Source organism: Myxine glutinosa, unplaced genomic scaffold (genome assembly GCF_964187855.1).
Source record: "Myxine glutinosa unplaced genomic scaffold, kmMyxGlut1.1 SCAFFOLD_107, whole genome shotgun sequence".
NCBI classification, from domain to species: Eukaryota; Metazoa; Chordata; class Myxini; order Myxiniformes; family Myxinidae; genus Myxine; species Myxine glutinosa.
This window is the reverse complement of record NW_027616358.1, coordinates 397405-417436: the sequence shown is the minus strand read 5'-3', so window position 1 is coordinate 417436 and position 20032 is coordinate 397405. Positions and strand designations below refer to the sequence as shown.

At 44.7% G+C, this 20032-nt stretch overlaps 1 protein-coding gene across 5 annotated transcripts; it reads right to left on the bottom strand.

Annotated features, from left to right (window-relative positions):
* Positions 1-312: 312 nt before the first annotated feature.
* Positions 313-19601, bottom strand: LOC137424284 (uncharacterized). Of its 5 annotated transcripts, none has more exons than XM_078768670.1 (4): positions 19384-19601; positions 9368-10573; positions 8256-8518; positions 313-1534 (listed from the first exon to the last, which is right to left on the bottom strand). In XM_078768670.1, exons 1-3 carry the CDS (start codon positions 19505-19507, stop codon positions 8277-8279), a joined length of 1572 nt encoding a protein of 523 aa, XP_078624796.1. In that variant the 5' UTR covers positions 19508-19601; the 3' UTR covers positions 313-1534; positions 8256-8276. The 5 variants fall into 5 exon arrangements, with proteins under 5 accessions (XP_078624796.1, XP_078624793.1, XP_078624798.1 ...); XM_078768667.1 differs by having other exon boundaries at positions 8355-8518; XM_078768672.1 differs by having other exon boundaries at positions 9368-10540; positions 19384-19590.
* Between the last annotated feature and the right edge of the window lie 431 nt (positions 19602-20032).

Below are 20032 nucleotides of genomic sequence, written 5' to 3'. Positions count from 1 at the left end.
CACTACGAGGTTTTACGTAGATTTTCCTCAAGGCTTCTACGGCGGTCTCATAATTCTCACAATGTGAAATGTAATCGAAAACAGTGTTGGAAACGTGACAGGTGAGGACGTAAAGTTTTTGCACCCCTGTAATCTCCGGAACCGTGGCAATATAAATTGTCAGGGCCCGAAGCCAGTGTTCCCATTGGTTAGCAGAATTCGTCGCCTGAGCGTCCCCGCAGAACTTCTCGAGTCGCAGAAGATTGTCCATGGCATCCGAGCGAAGGAGACGATTTCAATAAAAAAATGTAAAGATTTCAATTACAAAACTCCTTTGAGATAATGAGTTTTATTGAAATTGATCTTCCACGTCATCGACAAAACATAATCACATATTAGCAGGCAATCATATATAAAACCCTATATAAAGCAAGCCATATAAAGATGCATCATTTAAACCTACCAGCTCGGATTCGTCACGAAAGACAGACAGCTCCCTCGCACTCAGGCCATCCCTCTTATAGCAAATTGCTTATCTCACCACCAGAGAGAGAGGGAACTGCATCGGGTCGGTACCTTTATTTTTCATTACAGGAAGCACAAGCTATCGGGGAAATCAGTTAAATAGCTGATGTTGTGTGTGTGAGTATAAATTGAATTGTGTTGTTGTGAAAATAATTGTTTAAGTAGTACGAGTGGAATGCATTGTGCGAAGGATTGAATGGCGGGTGGGCATTCACGGAGGCCTGGGGGGTTTGTTCAAAGTTAGATAGAGGATGTTGGTAAATTATAATGGATATTGACACCTGTGGTGCTGATTGTGGAAACGGTAGTGTTTTGTGAGGTGCATGAGGCAGTAGAATGGCTGTGCATGTGGCTTGGTTGGTAGAGATGGTTGACTGAGGCACCCCGGTCACTGAGAGCTTGTCGGCCAGGTAAGGCCGTAGGTAGCTCGGATTCGTCACCTGAGCGTTTAGTCTCAGGGAGACAGTTAGGTTAGCGTGTGAGTGTGCCCGAGAATCCAGAGAGAGGACTCGGGTTGCCAAATGCCAAGGTGGACATTGGGTGTTAAGTGCCAAGGATGGCCTTCCCCAAATAGGTTAGGGTGAGGGGTCTGCAAGCTTGGGACGCAGCTCCAGTAGAGGGGGGGGGGGGGGGTGGGACTGTCTGGGAGAGGACATGTCCTGGGCTTGGTGGGTAGACCTGCTGGTGAAGCCACACAAGCCAGCCCCAAAACTGTGCAAGGGCACAGATAGAAAAATCGTGGGGTGAGACCCAATTTCAGGAGAGCACCACTGTGTGGGCAATGGGAATTCGGGTTTTTAGAACCACATAGTTTAAAGAAGGCCGATTGGCAGGGTATGACCGCGGGGAGGTTAAGTGTGTAAATGATGTTAGTGTAGTTAGGATTTGTGAGGACCCCTTCGCACAATCCACAACCATCCACTGGGGGATGTGTTTTGCACCACGGGGCTCAATGTTTGATGGGTGAGATGCAACATGACGTGGGTGCAAAACATTGTATTTCATTCTGCCTTTTCCTTCCTGGGAGAACCTGGGGGGAATTGGGGATGAATTTGGCATTAAACAGGGGACATGGGAAACAAGATGTAGAGACAAATTGTAAATACAAGGAGGGCTAGGGTAGTGTAGTAGACGGAGGGGGGGGGGGGGGGTGAACGGTTAGTGCCGTGCTGGAGCTCACTCTGCCGGCGTTCCTCTTACCACACCATGTATTGCATTAAATGCTTTGCATTTGCGTTGCATGTACCACCATTGCCCTTTCCTTGTGCTAGTTGTGCTTTGTTTTCCTTCGTGCTGCAGGACCATCATGAGGACTCTTCCTGCTGTCGCAGTGTCTTGCTGCCATCCATCATCACATTCTGGACCACTAGCCCTGTGTCCACACATTCCTGCTGTTGCAGCTCCTGGCTGCCCCCATCATCTTGCTGGGTGGAACACCTGTTGGTGGCATTGATGCCACGCCTTTGGACCACGTGCCAGTGGCCCTGTTCACGAAATAAAATGGCGCATGTTTGGAAAGGTGGAAACTAGATGGCCCTTATGATCTTGACATGGCCTGTATACTGGTCAGGGCTAGCCGGTTTTGTTAGGAAGCCTACCAAGGCAAGAAGTGACAAGATGATCCCCAGCAACGAGTGCCTCCCATTCTTTCTTCTTTGAGTCCAGGTCCTTGGCCATAGTTTCAATCAGAGAATTGTTTTGCATGGTTTTATATTACATGCTATATCGACATACTCACATTGTAATTGTACTGTTAGTCAGGTTCACCATGTAATTTCGTTGGAATTTTTGGGGGATTTGGAAAACTATATATTTTTGGAAACTATATTGTATAGTCAGTCAGAAAACCAATGTTGCTATTTGCACAGACTCCTGTATGGCGGCCATCTTGGATTTTCAAAATTGCCGCCGTAGAACTAATTTTTCTCAATATCTCAGCTTCTAAATAACATAGAGCTTTGATTCTAACGGCTAAACATACATTTTCAAGGGCCCCGAATCCAATGGTAACAAGTTCGATAAGCTAGACATGACCATAGAGCTCCTATGTGGCGGCCATCTTGGATTTTTCAAACTGGCCGCCGTAAACTTGATGTTTCTCAATATCTCAGCTTCTAAACAACATAAAGCTTTGATTCTAACGGCTAAACATACATTTTCAAGGGTCTCGAATCCAATGGTAACAAGTTCGGTAAGCTAGACATGACCATAGAGCTCCTATGTGGCGGCCATCTTGGATTTTTCAAACTGGCCGCCGTAAAACTGATGTAACTCACCTTCTAAAGAGCACAGAGCTTTGATTCATCATTGAGTAAAGTCATCATCATCCTCATCATCGCTTTCGTTCATCACATCTTGAGAGTCCTCATCATTTTGGCACTGGATGTCACACTGACAAAGGTCTGTACAAGCCAAGTTGTTTGTTCTGCAGGAACATCTAGATGAAGAACAGTCTGTTTTGCACTGACATCTAACCATTTGAATGATGGCCTTGGGGGCTGGAGGCTCCTCAGTTGTGGTTGGTTTCACTTGTCCATCCGTGTCTTTGTAAAAGCCGTTTTGCAGGGGATTCAGCTGAGGATCCTGTTGAGCAATGCTTGCCTGACCCCACACTCTGGCTTGGATATGGACTCTAAGGATGTGCTGCTTGAGAGCTCCAAGAGTAGGAGGAAGCCTGTCACTTTCTGCCATGTGTTTGCAAAAGAGATACCATCGTAGTTCGGGGATGCTGTCGATGTGGATGCCATTTGGAGAGTAATCAGCGCATACAAAGTTAGCTAGTGTGGACAACATGTCCTCCGTCACTTCAGTTGCATCTGAAAGCATTCGCACGGTGTCTATGACATCTTCACTTGCTTTGAGGTAGACATGCAGCCAGGTTGCTTTGCCTATTCGAGAGAACCTCCAAGTGTTGTCTGCCCCTGTGAAAGCATGAAAGGCTGGCAACGCCTTTGCTCTTTCGACCCCTAGAGCTGTCCACAGTGGCTCTATTTGAAGTATTCCAGAGGCCATGGAAATGGATGTATTCCTCAGCAGTAGGTCATAGTTTGCTATGACTAGTACCAGGACATCTGTGTCGGGAGAGAAGAACACCAACTGCACATCATGTGGGTTTCGCTGGGATGCCAGCACGGCCTGGTGGATCAACAGGGTGTCAGCTTCTTCATGGTTGTTGTCCTCGAAGAGCAGGTCACTGTTGCTCCTAGTACGCCCTGAAGCAGACGTGATGATCAACTTGGATGAGTGACTGTTGTATTCTAGAGTTTTCGCTGCCAGATAGTCAGTCAGATCAGCCTTTGTTTTGTCATGAAAAAGGAATCTGCTCATTGGGATGTGTTTGATGTTGGTGTCATCTCTGACTTGATACTGTACTGCATCCTTTCCTTGCCTTCTTTTAGCCCTGGTAGCACTCTTCAGAGAATCGTTTTTGTACGTGTCAAAGACCAGTATGATCTCATCACAATCTTTTGTTAGAGACATGAGTCTGTCATTGAAGCATTCACCCAGATCGTTGACTTTCACTACAGTGGCTGGTTTCTTTGTCAGCTTATGCACAAGTATCATCCCATCCACCAGTGCAATCTTCCGACTTGTAGGTTTACTAGATGTGGATGCCATAGTTCTTGTGTCCATTGGATCTTCTTGTAGAACACTTGCAGCTGGTGTCTGCTGCTGATCTTCGGGGTGAATTTCCTCTCTTGCTAACTTGTCGAGGAGATGAATTAACTTCGACTTGTCAGTGCATGGAAGAATTGTCCCACCTGGAGCGAACAGTGCTCTTGGTGTCACAGTGAACTCGTAATTTCCGATGGCATATTTCTGGTTGACGTCTCTGTTTGACTTGGCAAGGACCATGAGCCTTCCGTACAGTTCCTTAGTCTCCTTCAGATCCACAGTCCTGTCTCTGAGTTTCACTGTGGTTCTCTTGTTCCCAGACGTGAACATCTTGTTGTTCTCCTTCTTGACTGGTGCCCAGAGGCTAACATCTCCATTGATACGCTCCGTCACGTAGTCTTCATACAACTTCTGACCAGTGACATCAATGTTCAAGATCTGTGGTACATACTCGTCTGGGATGTAAGCATTCGTTATCACATTGTGCAGCTTGTCACCTTCAGTGTCAAATGGATTCCCGTGACTCAGTTTCGCAGCCTTGATCTTGTTGATTGCTTCATGCTCCATCTTGACTGCACTTGGGCCAAGGTCATGATGTTCTGTGATCTTGTCACCTTCCAGGCCAAACTGACTCTTGAAGTCTTTTGACAGGCGTGATAATTCTGGTGTAACCATGAAGAATCTCTGTCTAGCATTGGCATTGTTAGAGATGCCCATCAGTCCAGAGTGAATCTTCATCAGCTTGTTCAGATGTTCACATGCATGATCTGTTCCAATGGATACAAACGGGATGTCATTCTTGGTGGACCGCCACATAGGAGCTATATGGTCATGTCTAGCTTATCGAACTTGTTACCATTGGATTCGGGGCCCTTGAAAATGTATGTTTAGCCGTTAGAATCAAAGCTTTATGTTGTTTAGAAGCTGAGATATTGAGAAACATCAATTTTACGGCGGCCAGTTTGAAAAATCCAAGATGGCCGCCACATAGGAGCTCTATGGTCATGTCTAGCTTATCGAACTTGTTACCATTGGATTCAGGGCCCTTGAAAATGTATGTTTAGCCGTTAGAATCAAAGCTCTATGTTATTTAGAAGCTGAGATATTGAGAAAAATTAGTTCTATGGCGGCAATTTTGAAAATCCAAGATGGCCGCCATACAGGAGTCTGTGCAAATACCAACATTGGTTTTCTGACTGACTATACAATATAGTTTCCAAAAATATATAGTTTTCCAAATCCCCCAAAAAATCCAACGAAACTTTAAATCTGGACATACTGACCCTGACTATGTACATAATTTATTGACGTACTCACATTTAAATTGTACCATACATACTTTATAGACGTACTCACATTGTAATTGTACCGTACGTACTTTATAGACGCACTGACATTGTAGTTATAAATACTTTAGAGAGGTAATCGGTTGAAGAAAGTAAACATAGGGACAATATCCCTGGCACTCAGCTGGTGTAATAAACAGTATACTGCACAGACTAAAGGTATTTTAAACCTATTTCAATGCTTGATAGAAGACAGGGCAGCAGGTAGAATCATACTAACATAATCATAATAATTGAAACAAACAAACAAAAAAACTACCTATTTTGGGGGTCAACCCCCCCACCCCCTACCCCCTCCCGCTCCATGTACCTTCTCAGACCACAATTTTTCCAATGCCTTCAACCAACATTGGCACATCACGGATGATGAAGGTTGTGGTGAAGTTTCATCGAAATTGTGTGTCTGGTTTCTGAGAAGAAAGCAAATACCTATTTTGGGGGGCAATCCTCCCCCCCCCCCGTTAAACCCCCTTAGACCCTGATATTTTTGATACCGTGAACAAACTTTAGTCACAACACAACATATATAATTTGTGCCAAATTTGGTCACAATCCCATCAGCGGTTTCAGAGAAGAAGTTTCAAGTGTTTACGGACTGATGGACGGACAACGCACCATCGCATAAGCTCACCTGAACTTCGTTGCAGGTGAGATAAAAATTGTGGTCTACGTTGGCAAATGATGCGCTGACAAACAAATGTACCCAAATTCAATCCCACGTCACCTGGCGAAGTAAACTCGTCTTGCTGGTGAAGGAAAGAGTCGATTGATCTTCTTCGACGGACAGGTAGAACTTTAGATTAAATCAACAGGACAATCATTGTTCAAGGTATGCCAACCTCTATGGGAAGCAATGGAAAGCTGACGATTCTTTGTCAGAGTCTTTGGCGTTAAGTCTTTGTCAGACAAAATAGGCACCTGGTTAGCTCACCTGGAATGAAGTTCAGGGGAGCTTGTGCAATGGCGCATAGTCCATCAGTCAGTCTGTCCGTCAGTCCATCAGTCTGTCCGTCAGTCCATCAGTCTGTCCGTCAGTCCGTCAGTCTGTCCGTCAGTCCGTCCATCAGTCCGTCCATCAGTCAGTCTGTCAGTCAGTCCATCAGTCAGTCCGTCAGTCCATCAGTCAGTCAGTCAGTCCGTCAGTCAGTCAGTCTGTCAGTCTGTCCGTCAGTCTGTCAGTCAGTCAGTCTGTCCGTCAGTCCGTCCATCAGTCAGTCTGTCCGTCAGTCTGTCCGTCAGTCCATCAGTCTGTCCATCAGTCTGTCAGTCTGTCCGTCAGTCTGTCCGTCAGTCCATCAGTCTGTCCATCAGTCTGTCAGTCTGTCCGTCAGTCCGTCCATCAGTTAGTCTGTCAGTCAGTCCATCAGTCTGACCGTCAGTCAGTCAGTCCGTCAGTCAGTCCATCAGTCTGTCTGTCAGTCAGTCCATCAGTCTGTCTGTCAGTCCGTCCATCAGTCAGTCAGTCTGTCCGTCCATCAGTCCGTAAAACACTTGAAACTTCTTCTCCGAAACCGCTGATGGGATTGTGACCAAATTCGGCACAAATGATACTTGTTGTGTTGCGACTAAAGTTTGTTCACGACATAAAAAAATCGGGGTCAAAGGGGGTTTACCGGGGTCATAGTGGGTCCGGGTTTGATCCCTCAAAATATGAATTTGCTTTTTCCTCTGAAACTAAACACAGTATTTCGATGAAACTTGACCACAACCTTCATCACCCGTGATGTACCAAAGTTTGTTCATGGCATAAAAAATATCAAGGTCTAAGGTCGTTTACCGGGGTTAAAGTGGATCCGGGTTTGATCCCCCAAAATAGGAATTTGCTTTTTCCTCTGAAACTAAACACACTATTTCGATGAAACTTGACCACAACCTTCATCACCCGTGACGCACCAAAGTTTGTTCATGGCATTAAAGATATCAAAGTCTAAGGTGGTTTACCGGGGTTAAAGTGGATCCGGGTTTGATCCCCAAAAATAGGAATTTGCTTTTTCCCCCTGAAACTAAACACAGTATTTCGATGAAACTTGACCACAACCTTCATCACCCGTGACGCACCAAAGTTTGTTCACGGCATTAAAATAAGTCTATCCCTCTGGGTTCTTCGGGGGTGGAGGCGGGGGATTGCCCCCCAAAATAGGTATTTGCTTTCTTCTCAGAAACTACACACACAATTTCGATGAAACTTCACCACAACCTTAATCAACCATGATGTACCAATGTTTGTGCAAGGCATTTAAAAGAATTGGGGTCTTAGGAGGTACAGTATATGGGTTTGGGGGAGGGGGGGTTTGCCCCCCAAAATAGGTATGCGTTGTTTTATTTGTTTAAAATGTTATGATTATGTTAGTTTGATTCTACGTACTGCTCTGTCTTCTAGCAACCATTGAAATTGGTTTAAAATACCCCTAGTCGGTGCAGTATACTGTTTAGTTTACCAGGTGAGCACCTGGGGTATTGCCCCTATGTTTTATATTTTGCTCTGATGAAGGGTTACCAACTGAAACGTCAGGTGGCCCTTGCTTCCCAAGACATTTAGAATACTTCGATCAACGTCCTGTTTATTTTATCAATTGCTATACTTACTATATCATACATGACAAGTCATGTGATCTGGTTTGCACTCGAGAGGGAGGGGAAACGATGTACATTTACATTTACAATGAACATTTGCACATCATTGCTCTCAATATGAATATAACACGACTGTATAAATTGCATTTACTATCAAAAAGGCATTTCTCACTCACTATATTATGATGATTCACACGCAAAAGAATATCAAATCACCATTTGTCAGCAACACAGCACTTAAGGTTTGAAGACGCGAATGATGTCCAAAACTGTGGTGCGGCACAAGGGACACCTGGCTTCAGCAGTTGATTTCACCTTGGTGGCGCAGTCAAAGCACAGGCATTGGTGGCCACAGGTATAGATAACTGTATTTGGAGCGCAGCTCTGGCAGATCACACAATCATCAACACTGCCATCCTCTTCTATTTTTCTCTCACCCTCCATGATCTTGAAAAACTCATTTGTGTCCTTGTCTTTGCCTGGGGAGTTTTGTGATTAAAACATTAAGTACATAACTCGGACCTTGTTAACTAACGTGCATTATAATCTAGTTTTATAAAATACAAGCATGTTACCTGCATGGTGATTATGTCACACCCCTGCAGTGGTGGAGACGATGCAACTGTTTAGCTAGAAGAGACTTTAATGAAACTACACACACAAACACACACACACTCATACACACACACACAGTTTTTATTTTTTTTGTATACTGAATCGAGGCTCGTGAAAGAGCTAACATTTACTTCACAAACAAAACCAGACAAACTAAATATATAAAAAGAGGGAGCGGAAAACATGATGGGGAGAGAAGGGGAAGCACACAAACACAACATTTGAGAGCAGGGAGATGTATGGAAGGGAGAGGGCTTGGGGGGAGGAGGCATGGGAAGGGGGTGGGGGGGGGAGGGGGGGAGGAGGCGTGGGAAGGGGGTGGGGGGGGGGAGGGAGAAGTATAAAACACAAGGACACCAAGGTCCTTGTGTGGATACATGTGGATACAATGTGGATACATCGAGACCTAGGAGGGCTCCGTTCCACCTTCTGAAACCCGCATTTGGAGATAACAAGCAATGATACACACTCATACACACACACATACTCCTACACACACACACACACACACACACACACACACACACACACACACACACACACACACACACACACACACACACACACACAATATTTAACATCCATAATCTCGCAAAAGAGACATCCAGCTTAATGTATTCAACAACTGAGCATGACAAAATTAAATATCTAATGTATTTCCCAATGATTTGTTTAATTTTTCCAACAACACAAATTGTGCATCAATATCTCACCTTCTGGTTTCATCGTTCCATCTCTTTGTTCTTTGAGGGAAATTCCAATTTCCACTTCCACCTTATCCTCCTCGTGATGGTTCAATGGGACAACCCTTTGGGAATGGCATTTCGAAGGCACCACTGAAACGTACGGCAATTTCTGGTTGTCTTTTGTAATCACTGTGGGGTGTTTTGTCTTGGAAAGGGATCCATCTTGAAATATAGGCATGTCCCACACGTCAGAGGACGAACAAACATTGGTCTCTTTCTTTTCCTCTTCTTTTTTCAATCTGGCTGTTTCATCAAATAATTCTTGTTCAGGTATTGTCCACCATTGACTGAAAGTCTTCAATGGTGATGAAAGTGTCTGGCCCAGAATGGGTAAACCTTTGGGACCATCAGTAGCACATCCATTGGATTTCGGATCAAGAACACCCGAGTCTGTGGAGACTTTTTCCAATGCTGTCTCTTTGGACTTGTCCTTGTCTCTCGGCTGCTGTTTTGTTGTTGTTTGTTGTGCCTTATTCGGTCGATCCTGGGTGAGTTCAAGTTTACTTTTTCCCGAATTTCCTCTTGAGGCTGATTGAGCCTTCACGTCCCTTCCTTTTGTGGTGACATTCGAAGTTTCCTTGTGTCTCTTTTCAGAAGTGATGTACTGTTTCTGTCTCTCGTTTTCTTGTTCTTTTGAAGAAAAGCTTCCTTTCTTTTTCAATGGCTGACGTTGGCTGGGTGAAGACTGGGAGGACAATTCAGCCTTGGGATGACTGTGATTCTGTCTTCCAGGACAAGGGGCTGTACCTAAAGAGACACGTTTTTCTTTCGCTTCCTCAAATGGAGACCTTCGGACATCCCTTTTACGTTCATGTGACTCGTTCGCATTCTCCTTGAAGCCTCCTCTAAAATTGGGTCTCCGAGCCTGATAAAAAATGTCCACCTGCACGGTGCAACCATATTTTCTTCGAGGAATCAATATTGTCGCATTCTTCCTTCGTATAGGTGAACGTCCAGGTATCTCTTTGCTCCCTTCAGGATTCTGAGCTCCGGTAATTTTTGTCAGGGGACACGGTTTGCTCTTTGGTGGTAATACAGTGGTTTTTGAAACTTCTCCATCAACTTTTTGAGATGGTTTTGAGGCTTTGCAATACTTCTGCTTGCCCAGTTTTCTTTTCTCACCGTTGTTTTCATGATATTCTGTTGAATGATGTTGTTTTATAGGGTGCAAAGCTAAGGACAGAAACAAGTCAAAATCAACAACCTTCAAAATGAGACTAACTGTTTACTTTAAGTTGCTAGTGCATCCAATAAACATAGTACCATACAGTATACACTGATATATATATATATATGACAAGGATGTCTGTCCATTCGCTGTTGCGCTGATTGGCTGTGTGAGGCTAGGTGCACTGTGATTGGCTCCTGGAAAGATTATTGTCTAGGCTTAAGCTGATATTCGAAATATGATTCAATATTTTTAAGATCGGATCTCATGGCCAAAATAATTAGGTCAAATCTAGAGTGAAATCGGAAAATAATTCACAATTTTTTAAAACCCAATATATAATTAAATAATACGCTCCATGGGACGTGAGGTAAAAATGCTCCAAACAGAAGTGTTATCTTCACCATCACCATGAGCTCTCCAAAACCTCTCATTAGTGTGAAAAAGACCAACAGTGACTATTAAAAGCATCATCAAAGGTCGAAAGGTTTCAGACCATCGGCATCACAGGTGTTCTAAAGCACACAGTTTGTGTAGGCCTCAGGCTTCAAGACTTCCGACCTATAGGATAATATATTTGTGGCCCAGAGGAATTGGAATCGATCCAAGCTTTTTAAATGCAATGTATTATAAGCAATAGCAATATTTCAGCTTCATTACAAAACCCCAGTTGTTATTTTTTTGAGGCATCGGACAATCAAGCCAGCGTTCTGCATCTATGCACCACCCCCATTTTGGAAGTGAATGAGGCTGCACTTATACATCACCCACATTATTTATTTTTTATTATTTCTGAAGCAATGAGGCTGTGCTTATACACCTACTTTTGAACATTTCACATTTACGCTTGAAGCATACCAAATAAATTCCACCTAAAGTTTTGACCCGTTCATGTTGAGAATCCCATTTCGACCCGTTCCCGTTTCCCATTCCCTTATTGCAAATAATTCATCAGATGTAATCCATAACTTTGTGTGTATAATCCTCTGTGTTATGTTGAGTTTTGTGCACCCACCATGATTGTATCGTATAGGCTTATTAAAAGTTGACATATTTTGGATTTTTAAATGATTTTTATTTTTTATTTATTTCTTTTATTTATTATTTTAGATTTTTTGATTGATGTATTCTTTTATTTCATTACCAGCCAGTGACACCAGTGGTGATGCTTTTGGATTCGGATTCTACTTTGTGTCAACTTTTGTTGCTTCCGTGAACGTTATTCTCTATTCTGTGTTCTTGCTCTTCCATGAGCCTTGATGATGTATAAAAAAAAAATAATCCCGTATTCTTTTATTATGCATCTCTTTATTAATAGTAATTGTTTATTAATAAAGTAACACCACAAGTGCATAAGATCCCCTTCTATGTAGCGACTGTTATTGATACGGATCCCAGCTGAGTGGTTTTATGTATGTCCGCACACAATGACATCTTCAACTTCTTTCACTGGCAGAGTATTTTATAATAATAAATCTTTATTAGAAGATACAAATAAATATTCAAGGAAATTATTATTTGGTGACACCGCAAGTTGACCATCATTAAAACATAACATAATACACAAAGGACGTAAGAAAACGAAATAAAAAGATATAAAATAAATATAAAATATGGAAGATGGACCAAACAGCAAAATGGCTAGGAATTTGAATTTAGCATTTGAATTGCACATGGTACAAACGACTTTTTGAAAATGTTCTTCATCCTCTTCACATGAAAGCGTCTCCCTGATGGCAGTTTTTTTAAAATTCCGTTGACTTTCATCGGGACACACCTGCACCGCCTTCCTTTTCAGTGTCCGCAGGTATAGAGACTCTGGACTGGTTGAAGACCCACCCACTTTAAATGCCAGTGTAATGACCTTTCTCAATCGTGACTTATTCTGCACATTAATATAACTGTACCAGGAAATCAAATGAAATGACAAAAACACTGATCAGTAAGGAATTGGTCAACATCCGCATCACAAGTGAGCTAACACCAAATGAATTCAACTTCCTGAGAAGATACAATCCGTGCATTGATTTCTTGTACACAGCATTCGTATTTCCATCAAAAGTTAACTTGTTAACAATAATGGTGCCCAGGTATTTAAATTTGCTAACAATTTCCACCTCCCAAAAACGTCTGTTTGCAGTTTTGAACTCCAACCCCTGCCCTATACCTTCAACTTTCCAACGGTAGATAAGGTAGTTAATCTACCATTGGAAAGGTGATCATTAATTTACTTGTTTCAAAAAACCTGTTGGCATGGTTACATATTCCATTCAAATATTCCCTTTTTGCCGCGTCGCGAGCGATTTGAAATCGAAGTTATGTAATTGTTCCCATTTGTATTTTCGTTATAACTATTTATTTTATGGTGTGTGTACGTATATTGTGTCCCGAGGAAGATTTTCGGTGTAAATCTTTCATACCTGTATTGAAAATCGTGTTAATTCGTGTCGTGTCTTTTGAGGGTTTGTACAGTGTACAACCTTGAGGCTTTGTTTTTCTCTCAGCGGTCTGTCGTTTGTGATCCAATAACTTTCGTTCTCTGTTTTCCCAGTCTTTTCACCCCATAGCCTACTTCCTTGTGTAAATCTCAACTCAAAAAAAACAAACAAAAAAACATTTCCTTCTCTGTTCTCATTCGTTTATTCATTCTTATTCGTTCGTTCGTTCTTCGACCACGTGTTTCTCCCCCATTTCCCCAGATAGTTTTCACTGTTATTAACCTTCAATGTTTACACTTTCCCCTCAAGTTATGTATTCCGTCATATATTATAACACCTTTTTCTTCTTCTTTAAAAGGCTGCTTTCGACTTGCTCACCAAATCTATTCATCCCAAAAAAAAATTCCATCTCCTATAGTGCCTTTTTTCTACATTCCCTAAACTCTCCTGCACTCCATCCTCCATCCAGCGTCCTTAAACGTATTTTTAACTCTAAGGTCACAAGAAACTCATTTTGCAATAAATGTTCGTTTCCCATTAATCGTACACTTTCTAAAATCAAATCTCACCCCTCCCCTCCAAATCTTCCCCATAACCCCTCCCCTCCAAATCTTCCCCATCACCCCCCCCCTCCAAATCTTCCCCATCACCCATCCCTTTCAAATCTTCCCCCTTTCCCCTCCCCTCCTAATCCTCCCCATCACCCATCCCTTTCAAATCTCCCCCCTTGCCCCCTCCCTCCTAAACTACACCCTCACCCCTCCCCTCCAAGACTCCCCCTCACCCCTCCCCTCCTAGACCCCTCCCTCACCCCTCCCATCCAAATCTCCCCCACATCCCATCCCTTTCAAATCCCTCCCCTTGTCCCTTCCCTCCCAAACTCCCCCCTCGCCCCTCCCCTTCAAATCTCCCCACCCTCATTTCTTCTCAATTTCCCCCCTCTCACTCCCCCTCCTCAAAGCGTCCTCCCCGCTTCTTCCCCCTTCCAACTCTCACCTCCATCTCCCCCAACCTTCTGCCTCGCTCTTCCCCCTCCTCAAATAACACCTCATTGTGCCTCACCCAATCACCATCAAACCTTTTGTCTGCCCCATCCTTCCCTTTCTCCGAGCTATTCTGAAATATCTGACACACCTTCAACAGCTCTCCCTACCTCTTCCACCTCTTACCCTACCCCTACTCCCCCCTGTTCTGTATCCGATGCTCCCCCTTCCTCTTCATTAACGGTATGGACCTCAAACATCCGGGGCCTTCGTTCAAACTTAACTGATCTCTCCATACAGGTTGCTTCTGTCAAACCAGACGTGATCTGCTTAACAGAAACTTTCCTCCTTCATGATGTCTCTGATTCCTTAGTATCTCTCCCGGGTTACTCCCTCCTCCGGTATGATAGACCTGAGCCTCGTCCTGGAGGTGGGGTTGCTATCTTTATCAAAAACTCTCTTCCTAACTCGCCCTGCACTGCACTCTCTCCACCTCACCCCCAGGAATACCTCTGGCTACGGCTTCCCCTTCGCTTCCACCTCTTGTTCATATGTGTGTTGTACCGTCCACCAAACAGTGATGACTCCATCTACATCTCGCTGTCTGATAATATGGACCAACTTCTATCTACTCATCCCAACTCTCTCTTCCTCATATGTGGTGATTTCAACTGTCATCATGCCAGTTGGCTGGGTGTGGGTACCTCTCTCACCAGCCATGGCTCCTCAGCAAAGGACTTCTGCGACTCACTGGGACTGACACAATCTGTCAATTTCCCGACCCGGATCTCAGTCAACGGAGCATCTTCTCTTCTGGACTTGGTTATGACTAACTTCCCTGAAAATGTCTGCTGCTCTTCTTCTGCTCCAATCGGATCATCTGATCATGTCCTTGTTAAAGTGGACATCTCTGACCATTCTCAGGGAGCCTGCTCAGCGTCGACGAGTCTGGCATTTCACTCAGGCCAACTGGCACGGTCTTCAAGCAGCCATCAATCATCTGGACTGGTCTCCTATCTCTACCACCTCTGACATCAACTCATCCTGGGAATTCTTCCAAAGTAAATTGCTCTCTCTCATGCACAGATTTATCCCATCTCGTCTTCAGTTGTCATACCCTTCCTCCCCTCCATGGTACATGGAATCTTGTGGTGAGGCTGTTGCCCAGAAACAACTTGCCTTCGTCTCCTGGAAAGCAAATCCAACGGAAGGAAATCTCATTTCCTTTCACAAAGCCCGAAACAAGTGTGTGTCCACCCTCAGGAGAGCCAGGAAACAATATCTCTCCATTCTCAAGACCGAACTCTCTTATCTGTCTCCCTCTTCCAAATCCTGGTGGCGTCTGGTCAAATCTGTTTCTGGTGTTTGTTCCCCCTCCATCCCCTCCCTTACCTCATACGGCTACACAGCTGACTCCGCACGTGAAAAAGCTGAATGCCTCAACTCTGTGTTTGCCTCTAAATCTTGTGTCCCAAACCCATCCCTCTCTGTACCCACCATACCCAGTCGTACCCAGCTGCTCCTGGAGTCCGTGTCCTTTCCTCCTGACAAGGTGGAAAAGTTTCTGTCAACCCTCGACTCTGATTCTGCAACTGGACCCGACGGCATCAGCCCACGGGTCCTAAAATCCTGCTCTGCCGCTCTATCTCACCCTCTCTCTGTTCTCTTCACCCTCTATTTTGCTCAAGGTCAACTGCCATCTGCTTGGAAATCAGCCAACATCACCGCTTTGCACAAAAAAGGTGCAAAAACAGATCCTAGCAACTCCAGACCAATCATCCTTCTCCCAATTATCAGCAAAGTCATGGAATCCATCATTGCTTCGGATATGAAATCTTTCCTCTTCTCCAATGGCTTGATCTCTGATCATCAATTTGGTTTCAGACCTGGTCACTCTACTCTGGACATGCTGCTTCTGCTGTCTCAACAATGGATGGAGGTCCTCAATGCCAAACAGGAAATTAGAGCTGTCTCCCTCGACATATCACGTGCCTTCGATACAGTCTGGCGCCCCGCTCTGCTCACCAAACTCTCCTCCTTTGGTATCCATGGAAATCTCCACGTATGGCTGGCGGACTTCCTCTCTAGTCGTCGTCAACGTGTGGCCCTGAATGGGTTTCTCTCATCTCCTCTTCCTGTTCAGGCTGGAGTTCCCCAAGGCAGTGTTCTGGGTCCTGTGCTTTTTCTGGTCTTCATCAATGATCTCTCTGACTCTCTTGAAAATCCTCTCTATCTCTTTGCTGACGACTCCACTCTCTGCTGCTCCATTCCTCTTCCCTCAGATCGGCAGTCTGCAGTCTCCTCACTCTCTGAAGACTTGGACAAAATCACAGACTGGTCAAACAAGTGGAACATGTCTTTCAATCCTGACAAATCTCACACTCTTACTATGTCTCTCCGAAAAGATCGACTGGACAACCCTCCCATCTACTTTCTCAACAATCCTCTCCAAGAAGTTCAGTCGCTCAAGCTTTTAGGTCTCACTATCTGCCATGATCTTTCTTGGGAAAACCACATTTCCAAGCTGGCCTCCAAAGCCAGTCGCCGACTAGGCATCCTCCGTCATGCGAAGTCCTTCCTCGGCACACCTGAGCTCCTCACCACATACAAGGCTTTCATCCGCAGCTCAATGGAATACTGTTCTCCCCTATGGGCCGGTGCGCCTGCCTCACACCTAGCTCGGCTTCACGCTGTTGAAACCAAAGCTTTCAGAATTATTGGAATCTCCCGCGATGAAGCTATCTCTGAGGGCCTTTCACTCACTCACTGCAGGCAGGTAGGTGGTCTTTCTGTCTTCTACCGACTCCTCTCTGGCCTGGCACCCCCAGCTCTCTCTGTGCTCTGTCCCACAAATATTCCTACAGGTCGCACAAGATCTGCCAGCAACCCTCTGATGGTTAAACTGCCGAAATCTCGGCTCTCTGCTCACCTTCACTCTTTCATTCCTCTTTTCTCCCGCCTGTGGAACAAACTCCCTCACTCCCTTCAATCCCACTCCTCCCTCCAGGTCTTTAAAACAGCTGTTCACCACCATCTCTTATCTTCCCCCATCCAAAACCTTGATCTTTTCTACCCCCGCTAATTCACCACAGATCCACCTTGTTTGAAATTCCAACTTCTTTCCTGGAAGTCCTGGCAGTGTCCATATGTGTTATACCTCTCCCACCCCCCCCTCCTTCCCATGCCCCCCCCCCCAAAGCCCTCGCCCTCTCTCAGATCTCTCGATGTCTCCATGTCTCTCGGTCCCTGCTCTCAAATGTTGTGTTTGTGTCCTTCCCCCTCTCTCCCCATCTTGTCTACCGCTCCCGATGTTATATGTTTTATGTGTCAGTTTGTCTTTCTGTGTGATTAATGTTCGCTCTTTCACGAGCCTCGATCTTGTATACAAAAAAAAAAAAAAAAAAATGAACGTGAAGATGAGAGGGGAAGAGGCGCGTGAGACGTTAGAGGGAGAGGGGAGACACGGAGGGGAGGTCCCATGGAATGGCCCTTTCCCTCTCTCTCTCTCTCTCGCTACATACTCTCTACATACATACCCCTTGCTCCGGTCATGAGTAACTCTACATATCCTGAGCTCCGGTCCTGAGCAACTCTACATACCCTGAGCTCCGGTCCTGAGCAATTCTACATACCCTGAGCCTGAGCTCCGGTCCTGAGCAACTCTACATACCTTGAGCTCCAGTCCTGAGCAACTCTACATACCCTGAGCTCCGTCCTGAGCAACTCTACATACCCTGAGCTCCGGTCCTTAGCAACTCTACATATCCTGAGCTCCGGTCCTGAGCAACTCTACATACCCTGAGCTCCGGTCCTGAGCAACTCTACATACCCTGAGCTCCGGTCCTGAGCAACTCTACATACCCTGAGCTCCGGTCCTAAGCAACTCTACATACCCTGAGCTCCGTCCTGAGCAACTCTACATACCCTGAGCTCCGGTCCTTAGCAACTCTACATATCCTGAGCTCCGGTCCTGAGCAACTCTACATACCCTGAGCTCCGGTCCTGAGCAACTCTACATATCCTGAGCTCCGGTCCTGAGCAACTCTACATATCCTGAGCTCCGGTCCTGAGCAACTCTACATACCCTGAGCTCCGGTCCTGAGCAACTCTACATATCCTGAGCTCCGGTCCTGAGCAACTCTACATACCCTGAGGCCTACATACTCTTACACTCTCTGTCTCTTTCTCTCTCTCTCACCCTCCCTCATTCATCCTCTCTCCCCCCTCTCTCTCTCTCTCCCCTCTCTATCTCGACTTCCCCCTAACTCTGTGGTGGCCCTGACTTTGTCAAGGCGGTGGTACACCATCCTGGATGAAAGGAATCTATGGGTCGCTCCTGGTATATCGATCGACTGTCTCGTGCCACAGACTTGTTTGAGAGAACTGTCCGGGACTATACAACAAAAACACAAACAACAATACCAACAACACAAGGGTGACAGTTTACAGCTGGTTGAGATTTGAACCCAAGGTAGACAGTTGAAAGGAGAATGTGCCTACCTCTAATCTTCCCTGCAAGCTCTTTGCTGCATTCTCTTGGTGGGCAGATAAATCTACTCATTCAAAATGACCACCTTCCAATTACTTAATCGACCTCCAAGGTCTGTCTATACCTGTTGCTACCTGCACTACGTGTCCTTGTGTGCCTTCTCTGCATGTTCTTCGGCAGCTTCCAAACTTTGCTGTTCCGCTCAAATTTTGTCCTCCATCTTGTTTACAAGCTTCGTACTCGGTTTTTACATGAGTATAACTAGTGCACACGGCCCCAAATGTACAAATATGATGAATTTGAATGACAAAATATTTGAATCATGGTCCAGTCAAATATTACAACACATTGACTTCCAACAACTTTCATGGGATTTCACTATCGATCCACCAAAACATCAATTCCAGGTGCGCTGATTTCATGCGCATTCTTCACGTGTTTCACATCACGCCATTATTTAGTGACAAATCGACATGTTTTTACCCATGTATGTGGAGGTCGATTAAGCAATTGTAAATTTAGCCATTTTGAAAGACTAAACATTTTCTGCCCACTGACAGCATACCTTGCACAGGTAGGCACACTCACCTCTGAGCTGTCTGTAGCCTGGGTTTGAATCTCGACCGAGGTATATTGATTATCATCAAGGTGTTTTACCTGCATGGTGAGGCATCATTATGTGCACAATCCCTTGGATGGAACTTAAGGCGGAGGAACCATCTGCCAGAACTGGGCGTTAGTGGACATTATAGATTCCACGGTGTCTTTGGCAATAGTGTGTTACCCCTTTATCCATGCTATTTAGGAAGTGAAATTTTCAACAACACTTTAAAATGTAAACAATTTAAAATGTTTAAATTTAAAATGTCATTATCTTGCATGCAGAGATAACTAGTAGCACTCACCCTGAGGTTTCTTGACAGTAGTTTGATTTGTTCCTTTTTCTCCATCATTTTGTTTAGTTTTTCCCTTCCTCGGTTTGCCCTCATTCCTTGCTCCACGGCTATCCTCACGTCTGTGTTTCTCCATCACTTTATTCCGAAGTTAATGCCCGATTCTCGAGGCACGCCACAGGTAAAACGTCCTGCTGGTGTGTGCAGGTGACGTGCACCGTTTCACCTTTGGAACGAGCGATAAGGCGAGAAAAAGAGAGAGACAGGTGCAAAGGTGGGCTTTATAGCTTGTCAAAGGTAAAGGTAGTCGTTGTACGATTGGAGGATAGTTTGTTGTCAGGTATAAAGTGTGTTTACCATCAATGGTGAGGTGGATTGTTGCAAGAAATTTGGCGAAACAAGTTTTGTTTCAACACGACTTACAATATAATTTCCTTTCATCACACACAAGCTCAGTCTGGTTTCTGTTATAACTCCTTTTCCCACTCTAATGGGCACAACATCTCACTCTAATCTGCACACAATCACACTCTAATCTGCACAAAATCTCACTCTAATCTGCACACAATCTCACTCTAATCTAGACACAATCACACTCTAATCTAGACACAATCACACTCTAATCTGCACACAATCACACTCTAATCTGCACACAATCTCT